The 12,506-nt window shown below is 36.6% G+C and overlaps 1 protein-coding gene across 1 annotated transcript; it reads left to right on the top strand.

The window, feature by feature from the left end:
• The first annotated feature begins 1,760 nt into the window (after positions 1–1,760).
• LOC137195590 (complement factor B-like) lies at positions 1,761–12,072 on the top strand. Its single transcript, XM_067608088.1, has 18 exons — positions 1,761–1,884; positions 2,594–2,800; positions 2,893–3,078; positions 3,204–3,380; positions 4,602–4,688; positions 5,499–5,638; positions 7,035–7,179; positions 7,267–7,404; positions 7,685–7,789; positions 7,893–8,030; positions 8,517–8,623; positions 9,120–9,243; positions 9,525–9,663; positions 9,946–10,022; positions 10,844–10,944; positions 11,031–11,160; positions 11,469–11,521; positions 11,682–12,072. Exons 1-18 carry the CDS (start codon positions 1,827–1,829, stop codon positions 11,856–11,858), a joined length of 2,289 nt encoding a protein of 762 aa, XP_067464189.1. The 5' UTR covers positions 1,761–1,826; the 3' UTR covers positions 11,859–12,072.
• Positions 12,073–12,506: the final 434 nt, after the last annotated feature.

Genomic DNA, 12,506 nt, shown 5'->3' with positions numbered 1-12,506 from the left:
CTACATGCCACAAAATGTCAGATGGAACAAATACTGAGGATTTTACAGAAGGAATCACCAGTAGTGTGATTTGTCCAGAGGGCGGCACTAGAGGAGAGGCATTGGGGTCCAAAGGCCTGATCCCCAGCTGTCACTGACTGACTCATCCTTAAGTCCCCTTCTATCACCTGGAAAGCCTGTCTTGGTGAAAAAGAGACGCCTGCCTTTACTCTCACTTTGTCACATTTCATCAAATGTAGCTCACAAACCTTTTTAAAGGTGTAGCTATGTAACATCACATCTGCATCAATATACTGTCAAATCCAAATTATCAGGCCTTAATCAATCAGTCCTCTGAGAGGCAAGAGACACACCTGAAACAAATTGAGAGGCTGTAAAATTATCAGTTGTGTTTGTATTGTTTGGAAACAGAGAAGGAATTTCATCATTTTCAAGAAACAATGTAGGTGACTTGAAAATATGACGAGAAGTTTTGATGATGTTCAGCTTAAAACTGTTAAATACATAAAAGCTGTTCAGTGACCTTCAGTAGTTTAATGTTTGACTGATACAACCAACATTGTGTGTGTATGTTTGCAGTACATGCACACTTACCCTCAATCTTCAAGGTTTTGCTGTCCCCTGTTGAACTTTCAGTTTTAAAACACTTTTGGGGGGGGGGGGGTATTTTACTGATTTTGAGTGTTGGACATGTGACATAAACATTCCATAATCTGCATGTCATTTTAGGTCATATAATATAGCCCTTCTTGGGGGGACCTTTAAATACAAATAATGGGTTTATGGTCAAGTTTGGAACTGTTCCAGATGTGGTATGTAATGATACATAATATGTTGTGAGGTAGCTGTCAACCACTTGATTGGAGGGCTCCCAACTGAATTAGTGCCCATGGAAAACCTGTTATTCATGTGATAAGATACAGATGTGTAACCCTATATAAGTTGTGCACCGACAGTGGTACGTTGCCCAGACCATCTTTGTACATGGAATGGACTCGATGGCCATCGTCTAAAAAACGTCTTCAAAATAAGAACTTCGTCAGCTCTTCCTTTGAACGATATCATCACATATCCTTCCTGTCACTAACTCTTCACAGTTGTATCCCAGTGAATCTTTCACCCTTTTGAGACTATTAGCAAAATCCTGAACAAATAAAGAGTGGTGAAGTCAGTCAAATTACTGCAGTTAACCAGTGTGGTATGACAGAGCACACAATCAATAACTGAATCAACATGTCAACAAGCAATACTCAAATGTGCCTTCGTGTTTCGGGAAATGATGAAGCAAACGTTTGTACTTTGTCTTGGTTTCACAATTACTTTGTTTTTTCTACCTGACATGTGACCCTGTCCCTGTGTGTACACATGGTGGGAAATCCTGGATGATTTGGACTACAGCATTAAAAGAGGGACAACAATAAAAACTGTACTGGATTTATTTAAATGTCTTTCATGATAGGAACCAAAGATCTTTTTCTTCTCCTTTTTTTTTTGCACATCGTAAGAGTTTTAATATAAAAAAAAAAACACTACTGCAGGTGATTTTTAATACAGTACATAATGAATATAATTAAATGAAAGTAACCTGCTTATTTCTATATTAGTAAAATGGATTGAAACACAAGTTATTTTAATCTACCTGATATCTAATGCAATGTCATTTTTTTGAGAGACACACACTATTGATCTGCCTTTGTTTATCATGGAGTTAATAAGTAGCAGGATGGTCTTAGGTTGTCTGAAACATCACTGTCCATTTTGAAATAAATGTACGACTCCAGTGAAATCCTCTCATTTTTGTATTGTTCCCCAGTTTAAGGTTCAACATGGGATTTTCTGTCCACTGGATTTGGTTCACTGCTCTTTCATGTCTCCTCTGCATGGGTGAGCTCCTGTTTCAACTTCAGATAAAAGAAATTTAGTGACATATATTTTATATATCATTTGAATTTCTAAATGTTCCTAATTGTCTTCAGGGCATGGTTTCCTCATGATATTCATGTATTTATATTTATCTTATAGGTGGTGCTATGCTACCATTTGCTAAATAGTTGGATGTAATATTTTTTATATTTTATAATTATATTTCTTCATTTATGGCAGAATTTTACAAAACAATCATGTGTAACTTTGAATAGGACTGCAATAATGTACAATTGTGTGGCAATTTTAAATGCTGCTGAAAAAGGTGAAAAACATCAATTTGACTAATGAAGGTAAATTTCCAGGTGAAAAATACCATCCAATATTTTCTCTCCAGTCTGAACTATTTGCTTTCTGGAGCAGTTCAACATTAAATAGACCATCGAGAGTTTGTAAAAGTTATCATAATGACTGATTCCTGAAGTAAGATCATTTTATGTTCCTGTAAAGTGCTACTCTTAGTGCCAATTTTGAGTAATATTCATTGTGTTTTCACTGAAGCAAAAACATGAATAATGTGGTCAAATGTAAAATATACAACGTGTTATCACTATGAGGAGTAGTGACTCAGCTTGTGAAAACAGTTGTATAATGTATTACGTGGATGTGGAGGAAGCTTTCTAAAATCATAGATGTACATCTACACCTTATAAGTGTCTTTTCTTTTCAGGTGGTGAAGTTTGGTGTGATTGCACAGAGGAGAATATGGAAATTGAGGGAGGTAATTACACACTGACCAAGAATCTGAGTGTAGGCAGCATGTTGGTCTACCATTGTCCTGAGGGCTACTATCCATACCCTGCTTTGATCCGTCTGTGTCAGCTCGATAGCAGCTGGAGACCAGTACCCAAACGTTTTCGTAAACAGAGATGCAAGAGTAAGTGATGTGAAGATGACGTGTTGCACCTTGCCTCAGGCCATCTGCTCTACATGATAATGTTGATCAGATCATTTTATCTTGGTTTGCAGTGGTTGAATGCCCAGACCCTAATGTGCTGGAGAATGGAAACGTGTCCCCTCCTCAGGAGAGGTACTTTGTGGGCAATGAGACCACGTATGAGTGCTACTCTGGATACAAACTACGTGGCTCATTCAAACGTGTTTGCTTATCAAACACGAAGTGGAGCGGCTCCACTCCCATCTGTAGCCGTGATGGTAAGTCCTGAACAGCAATCTGTATCCATCCCTACTTGTTCATCTCTTTTTTCTTTCAGGTTTCAGATACATCTGAATTCATGACTGTTTTATGACTTATCTTTTGTCTTTTTTTCTCACCACAGCAGGAGATAATTGTGCTGATCCTGGCATCCCACCTGGTGCCTTAAGAACAGGGAATGTGTTTGATGTTGGTGACAAAGTGAAATACAGCTGCAATGGCAATCTTTTTCTGGTGGGGTCGAGCGAAAGAGTGTGTCTGGAGAGTGGCCAGTGGACTGGCCAAGAACCAGCATGCTACTGTAAGACAGATACCTACAAACTCTGTTGACATTTTGTGTTATTTGACCAAGGTTTTGCCATGAAAAGTTCTTCTGCATGACAGCCGCCTGCAACAGCAAAGCTGCAACATTCAAAAGCAATGACTAGGGTTGTCGAGTTAATTAAGAGGCGTTAATGTGACATTTCCTTTCATATCTATTAATCTCATAGTTTTTATGCCAGTCAGTAAATGGCACTGAATGACTGAGTCCATTTCTGTGGTAGCCACTGACGCCACTGACGCCACAGCATCCAATAGAAAGCTAGCTCAGAGGTGACATCATGGCTTCAGCTCTCCATGTCACAAAAAGACCTATGCTGACCTAACTGTGACCTACATTTAATCAACAATGTTGTGGCATAGGCCAGTTTGTGGACGTTAGGTAGTTAGCACACTAGCTCATTCATTGACAACACAATTGTTAGCTATCTCACTAAGTAACTACAGTAACTAACTTGTATTTTGCATACAATCTTCACCTTTTGACGAGTTCCTGTTTCACAATAGTTTCTGTCTTGAAAAAAAAAAGGCAGCTGCATCTTTAATTCTGCAACTGTCAGTTGTTTGGGGTGAGTGAGTACCAAGCACAGTCCAAAGTGTCAGAATCAGAAACAGGCTTATTGCCAAGTAGGTTTGCACATACAAAGAATTTTCCTCATGGCAAATTGGTGTTGTGGTGCATAACAATCAAAAAACAAGGCAAGAGAAAACACAAGTAACCATACAAAGTAAGAGAAAAATACAACTACTACAAAAGACAGGTGATATAAATATATAAATAAAATTTACCATTAAAAAATAAAATATAGTAAAAAAATTTATTTATTTTTTTTAAATCTAAGTGAAATAAATCTGCTGTTATTTTTTGAATTGACTCGGCTGGATCATGAATAGGTGAAATCAAACTGTATCAAACTGTGTTAGCGGGTGGGAAGCCAGTGAGGGATCATGTCCTATTGGTTGGTGAGAGTGCCTGTGCAGAAGCAGGTGGGATCTACACAGACATGCTAAGCACTCACTAGGACACAATCCCTCACCAACTTCCCACCCATGAACACTGAAATCTCCACCACTTTTGAACTGTTTTGGTTCAATAATGATCACAGGAGCTGTTTTCTGTCTGCAGAGTTTTTTCTTTTGTGTCACTTTTCTTTGTTACATTTATTCCAACCCCTGTTCATGTGGCTTTTGCTTCTTGCAGACACACACACCTATGACACTTCACAAGAGGTATCAGAGGCATTTGGCAGTGCAATCAAAGGCAGCCTCACCACTTATGAGCCAACAGGTAAGGTCATGGAACTAATGATATTATTATCTTTTTTTTTTTAATTTGATTGAAATTTTATTGTGATCATTTTTTACTACACCATAATTTAGTAGTGAGGCTGATGACATTTTGTCTCATTCAAAACGAGTGATAATTTTATATTTTATCCTCTTTTTTAGTTAATTGCACCAAAACTACTGACATTAAACAATAATTCTGCATATATTAATATAATCTAAAAAAGCAAATCTGCAGGTAAGGATGTTTTTAATGTGTAACAAATTCAGAAGACACTGCCTTGTCTTCTCTTGTATTAAAGGATAGGTTCACAAGTTATCAAGTCTGTCTTGAAACAACAGTCAGGTCCCTTATATGAAAACTGAAAGAGGTTTTCTCACTGTAATCATGAAGCTTATATGAGGCTTCAGCAGTCTGAGTTAGTCATATCAAGTGGATATCTGCCACATTTACAGTCTTTTTAACATCAAATTACCTCTTTGTGTTCCCCTGTTGAGCTGCGGTGGAAGAATAGTAACAAAAAGAGGGACGTAGGCACTAAAAAAGACTGTAATGTTGAAACATATCTACTTGATTTGACTCATTTGGATGCCTGAATGGCTTCAACTTCTAATGGCCAGTATGAATAGAGGAATGATTAGCGCAAGAAAAACATGTGTCAATGTTCATTTGGGCACATGACTATTGTTTTAAGACAGACTTGAAAAATTGTGAACTTGTCCTTTAAGTTCTTGATAGATGACATTATATAGTATCATATGACATATATAGCTTATGGAACAGTAACAGTATTTGTTGTTGATGGTTCAGTTGACACACAGGAGGGGAGAAAAATCAGGATTTCAAAAACTGGGACACTAAACATCTACATCGCTGTGGATATTTCCGAGAGCATCCAAGAAGAATACATCCAAAATGCAACAAATGTTACAAAATCACTTATTTCAAAGGTGAGAAACAAGCAGCTTTTCTCTTGAGCTTTTCTCAAAAGTTTATATATTAAAGTTTTAGAGTGCTTTTTTAATGGAAAACATTGTACTGGGAATAGAGAGGTGAGTTACATTGTGATTGTTTTGCTGATTGTTGGCTCAATTTAAAGGATGCACATGGGGTGAAAGTAGAGATTGCTGTTGATGGATGCAGCAGTTAGTGTGACTGGTTTGGACATTTAATCAATTACTTGATCTTATAAAGAATAAAATGACATGTTAGAGTTTGTATTGAGTTTGGCAGAGTGACGCAAAGGAGGACAGTATTATCGGTGGGTCAGACAAATTATGTAGTTTAGCAACTTTGCATTATTTTATATTTATTTAGAAGTATTTTTCTCACAAATACTCTGCATTTGGACCAGCCGATATGGACATCCGAGGTGCCCGCTCATTGAGACCAAACCAACAGCCTGTCACATAACTGGCTCTTCCCTGATTGTCCGGATTGACGGACAAAAACGTATTGATAAAAAGTTGCATTTGAAAAAACAATGCTCATCGGGGAAAACGGCCTGATGAAATATAAACAGAGTTTGGGGGGGAAAAGTAGCACTGTTCATTTTTGAAACAAAAACTGCTAGAATGAAATAAAAATGACCCACAATAAACTTTATGAAAAGAGATGCGTCTAAAACATTTATTGGATTTAACTTATGATTATGTCACTTATGATTATGTCACTTTTTTCTTTTTTTCATAATGTCTTGTTTATTTATTTATTCAATTTTGAGCACTTTGGGTTTCCATACATCCCCAACAGACTATGTTTTTTTTAATACATTTTTAGCACAAACATACATTTTAGTTTTTAACTGATTCATGGAAATGAACAGTTTTGCCTCTTACTCATGTGACTATTATAATGATATTTATGGCTATACAGAGAAATCAACTGCTTCCATAGCGATTTTTACAATGAAGTCATATATTGTACAGTATTTTTGGTGTGAGCTGACTGATAAAGCATTTAACTCTATCTGACACACCTTTAGGGCACATTTCACACACTGTGCACATAACATGTACAAACATAATCTCATCCCATTTGGCTATTGGGACCATCATAATTTCATCATGAATTACACATCATAATCTTGACTGACACTCCTTGGCGTTGGTCCCTTGGCTTGTTGTCAGTGCACACTGCGGGATACTCTTTATGCTGATAAATGGATCAATTACTCAACAAAATAACAACGATAAGCAGTTTGATACATGTGGAGGTGTTGCATTAATAAAACATTTCACAGCAGTTCCACAAGTTTGCATGTTTATACACATTCAGGTCAAAAGTTCATACAATACTAAAACTCATTCACCTTGTACTTAACTGATATTCTTTGTGTCTCCACAGATTTCATCTTTTAGCGTGACTCCAAACTATGAGGTCCTCTTATTCTCCTCTCAAGTATTTAGACTTTCCAGAATTTTGGATTTCATGGATGGTAGAGAAACACTAAGCACTCTGATGACTAAATTGGACAATTTTACAGAAACCAGTAAGTCAAACAGATCAGACACATTGCTAAAAAAATAAACGGCTTGATCCTAACGTTATGTTTTACTGTGTGTTTGTGTGCTTTGAGTCAAAGACAGAGACACTGCTGGAACAAATCTGAACGAAGTCTTTAAGACCTTCCTGGAAGACATGGCTTTGGTAAAGCAACGAGTTAAAGATGAAGGTTTTAAGGAACATCGTCACGTCCTCATCGTTTTTACAGATGGTAATTTCCTTTCCCTTTTGAGATATTTTATGTACTTATTTCTGCAATGAAGTTGCAATGAAACTTTCACTGTAGGCAAATCATGGATTTAATACCTCAACCATTTAATGTGTGAAATATGCATGAATTCACCCCAGTAGTCTTATTACAACTGTAATCAAATTAGCACAGATTTAAAGTTGTTAGTATAAAGCCTGTATGAAGTATTAATAATACAATTGAATTATGTTTATGTAAGAGCAAAGGTTAAAGCAGGGAAAACTGTTTTCTTTCATTGCAGGTGGTTATAATATGGGTGGTTCACCTGAACCAACTGTGAGAAAAATAAAGAACATGGTGTACATGAACCACATTGAGGGCATTCAATCACGAGAAGACTATCTGGGTGAGTTTTATGTTTGATCTGTTGCAACTTAATTAAATTTAGCTTGAGTTAGTTTATGTGTCTCGACTCAGCGGTGATTGTGCTGCTTTTTATTCTGTTACAGACATTTACATTTTTGCCATTGGAGATGAGATCCTTGATGATGAGCTGAAGCCCCTCGCAATAGGGACTGGTGGCAGGCATTACTTCAGAATGCAAAATGACTTAATAAACTTGAAGGAAGCCTTTGATGAAATAATTGGTAAGTCATCTCTGAAAGTAATGGCAGAGGGCTGAATGAATCTGGTAACACATTTTCTCCATCTATAATCAACATTTGAACAAATAAATGTTAAACACTAGATAGTTGTCATATCAAGTATTTACTCTAAGAAGACTGTCAGTCAGTTTTATTTCTCACTCCGGGTTTTTTAGGGGCTCCCATTTTATGTTGCACTTCAACTTCCTCTGACATCTAGCTCTTGTCCCTACTGAGGTTTACTGCACTTATTGTAATTTTAGTTTGGATAAAAGCTTTTTTAAATGTAAAAAATGTAGAAATGTAATGTTTTATATATGCAATTGGTTCAAGACACTGAACCCCAAATTGCTCCCAAAGCTTTGGACTAAAACATCTGCCAATTTGTAAAGTTTAGTGTCAATACTGAGCCTTTACTCTATACTGATATAACCATGAACTTGAGCAACGTTGAATTTGTTGTTTTATAATGCTTTTTTTTTCATGCAGATGCAGACGAAGTTTTGGGCATGTGTGGTCTTTACAATTCAACAACTGTAGGAAGTGAAAGGGACCAGAGGAAAAGGTTTCCATGGGTAGTATTCATTACTATCAAGGTGAATATTTCGGAATTTCTATTAAAGGTGCAGCGTGTAGACTTTAGTGGCATCTAGTGGAACGGACTTAGCAGAAATGGAATATAATATTCATAAGTATGCTTTAATTAGTGTATTCATTTGGTTGCAGTCTGCACCCTCACCGCCGCTAGATATCACTGAATCCTACACGTGATTGGAAGACTGAATACAGTAAAATTAGAGGAATATACTTTCCACAAAGGAGAATAACTGTGACCAGAGAATAACGGTTATGCACAGAGATTTGGTTCAGTGACAACACAGTACCAGAGTCAGGGCCTCAGATGTGAGATTTTGTGGAAAAACTGCCTCCTAATTATTTACCAGCATGCTTTGCTGTCCATGTTGTCTTTTGCTGTGGTGCCAGATGTTGTGCTGAGTAAACGCAAAAACAGAAAATCGGTTCTTGCTTCTGCATAATATATAACTATGACACTACATTGTTTATTAATCTATTTATCGTTTAAATTCTAAGAATGAGGGAACTTTCACAAATTGCCTTGGCTCTCTTGTGACCAAAGAGTTTGTCTTGACTGCTGCTCACTGCTTCAAATTTGGAGATAGGGAGGAGCACATCAAGGTTGAGATTGATGATCAAGGTAAGTAAGTAAGTAAATTTTCCTGTGATGTCTGTATGTTTAATTATGTCTCCACTCTTCAGTTACCTGAACTTGACGTATTGGCATTTTAGAAGTTTACATCAACAAAAATAAGTGTTACGGTACCCAGTGAAGTTATTTGCTTTGATAATGGATATTTCTAAGTTTCGAATTTGCTATAGTAAAGTATTTTTATTTTAAAGATACACATTTTCCCATACTGTCTACTACTACTCCTCATTACAGCATCAATAATACACTTGATTGTGTCTCTTTTACAGCTAGAACGGTTAAAAAAATCACGTTACACCCAAAATTCAATACCAAGGCTAAAGAGGATGAAGGTGTGCCGGAGTTCTATGACTATGATGTGGCTCTCCTTCAACTGGAGGAATATGTTGAATTCTCCTATTATATCAGGTAAGAGCTCTGTCTACATCACTGTTGCTGGGTTTGTTGTTACATTCTCAGTCTTCCCTGAGGATTTATTGATAAACGCTTCTTACTATGAAGATAATTTCAACAAACACACACAAACATGTCCACAGATATAATAGATTAATCACAAATTCTGAAGTATGCTTAGTAAAATAACATTTGTAATATGGCATGTTTTTAAATAAATAAACATTCTGTGTTAAAAGCTGTTTACTTGGAACATCATCTTCTCTGTGTTATATTGTCTTTTGGCATCTCGTTCAGACCTGTTTGCATACCTTGCACCCAGGAGACCAGTGATGCTCTACAACTGGTTGGTGCTTCCACCTGCAAGGACCAAGGTGACACACTGTGACACACTGTGACACCAATGCACAGCCTGGGGTTCATAAATACTAAAAATTGCTTATCTTTATGGAGAACTGGGCAATTTGACCTAAATTGACTCTTTTTACAGTCTGCAATACACTGCAATACATTAAAGTAACATTTGAGTTTATCTGATATTTCCAGCTAAATGAACCACAACTGACCGTCTGCTAAGCCCTGCTTCCCTTAGTTGCTATTGCTGCCTTTCAAGCTTTTGTTCTCACACTGCACATATTTTTTTAGTTTACAATGAGAATGTTGGTGGATTTTAGTTTGTAACTTTTTAATGTTTTCAGCTGATTTGTTTTACAGGAGAATCTTGTTAAAGGGATCTTAAATATGCACTTGATGACAAAATACATGATTTTGTGCAAAATTGCTAAAGCTGAACGTCTGGAGCAGAGAGTCAGCATACTCATCAGTTGATGATCCTTGTAGAAGACATGTAGCTTATTGCTAAATAAAGTAAAATTGTTCTTGTGTTGCAGTGAATTTAGTCCTAATATTTTAAATATGATTTGGAAAAATGAACTGTCATTCTATTATGGCTGATATGACGTTTTCACTTGTAACGTACAGCTTTTAGGATGACGACTAACCAATGTGTTTAGTGAATGTAATGTTATCTCAAATAACAAGTTTGGCTGGGGTTGCTGGAGCATAAACTTCTCTAAAACCAATAAAGGACAGAAGTGCTAGTCAGCCTAAATTCTGGATGTTCTTTTATCAACATTAGATCAAAACAGCTGGAGCCTCAGGTTTAATAACTGTATTTTTGTGGTCTCTCATATAGAGGATCTCCTGTTTAAGAATCATATTGAAGAACTCTATTTCCTGACAAAGTCAAGAAGCCATGTAAAGGAAAAAACTGTCCGCGCTAAGATCGGCGATAATGTGAGTTTTAAATGACTGAGCAGTGTTGTGTCTGATGTTTGTATCAAAACCCAAAAGTCAACTTGAGCTGGTTCTTCTTTTTACAGAGAGGTGAATGCATCAGCCATGCGATAGAGGCACCAGGTATAACAACGAAAAATCCAGAGGTTGCTGTGACTGATAACTTCCTGTGCACTGGTGGTCAGTTTCCTCAGGTAGATCATATAGCATGTACAGGTATGTTCCCTCTATGTCATGTCTTTATCAATATCCTTATCACATTTAATGGGATATTTAGGCTTCTGTGAAATCCTGAGCCTTGTAGAAAGTGTGTGCGCATACACAAAAATACTATTCAATTTCCAAAGTCTTCAGCCCTTTAAGTCTCAGTTATCAAGTAAAATGTCAATCTGTTATAGAAGATTTCAGATTAGATGCATTTTATATACTAAAACATGAGCAACACTGGTGCAGATCTGTAAATGAGGCCCATTATTTTGGGTGTACGTGTGTGTGTGTGTGTGTGTGTGAATTTGTTGGGACAGGTGACTCTGGAGGTGCTGTGGTCAAAGACTATCTCGTGTATCGCACAATACAGGTAAACAGCTGTTCTTTTCCTTGCATCCAATCACAGAGTATCACCTGATGACAAATATTACTCAGAAGTAATATATTGAAAAGAAATACACTGAAATGATTAAATTTGAACGAGTAATTTCCTGTTGAGCGTGTAAAGTAACCAACGATTTATTTCCCAGGTTGCAGTGGTCAGCTGGGGAACCAAGAATCTTTGCAAGTCAGGCAGTCAGACAAAGTCAGACGCCACTTCCAGAGATTTCCATATTAATCTTTTCAAAGTTGTACCTTTCCTCAAAGATGTCCTTGGAGATGACACCCAGGATGAGTACGCACCACTTAAGTTTTTGAACAGCTAAATACATTTCCTCTGATTTGAAGTTGAGTTAGCCATATGACAGTATATAGAGTGAGATGATATAAATTTTAGATTCACTATTTGTCCATTTATGGCTTTTCTGTATGGAGTATTTATGATTTGTATCACTGTTATAATTTCCCTTTTTTTGACATGTAATAAATTCAATGTCAATGAGTCAATTTTATCAATAAACAAACAGACAAACTTTACAACATCACAGCGATATACTGAGTATCAATAACTTAATGTAGAATTAGAGCTTATGTTAGTGTAATTTAAATTACACTTTGTTTATACATTCACAATCACAGGTTATGAAACAGTTTACTTTTCTCAGGCCTTTTCTAAAACTGCATTAAAAAAAAGGAATGACTGAAAGAATTACTACATTGCTGAAAAGGTTTCTGTAAATGTCTGTTACAGACATTTACATTTTTGCCATTGGAGCTGAGAACTATGATGATGAACTGATACCCCTCACAGTAGGCACTGGTGGCAAGCATGACTTCAGAAGGAAAAAAGGAAATTTGAAATAGGAAATAGGAATGTCAGTAATTAGTGAAATAAATGGTAAAATAAATGTCATTTATTAAATAAATGCCTGTTATAATTTCCGGGAGTCCAATGTGATATTGTATATGTGTAT

Source organism: Thunnus thynnus, chromosome 13, assembly GCF_963924715.1.
Source record: "Thunnus thynnus chromosome 13, fThuThy2.1, whole genome shotgun sequence".
Classification (NCBI taxonomy): domain Eukaryota; kingdom Metazoa; phylum Chordata; class Actinopteri; order Scombriformes; family Scombridae; genus Thunnus; species Thunnus thynnus.
Note: the sequence above shows the minus strand (reverse complement) of the source record. Positions and strands in the feature narration are given on the sequence as shown.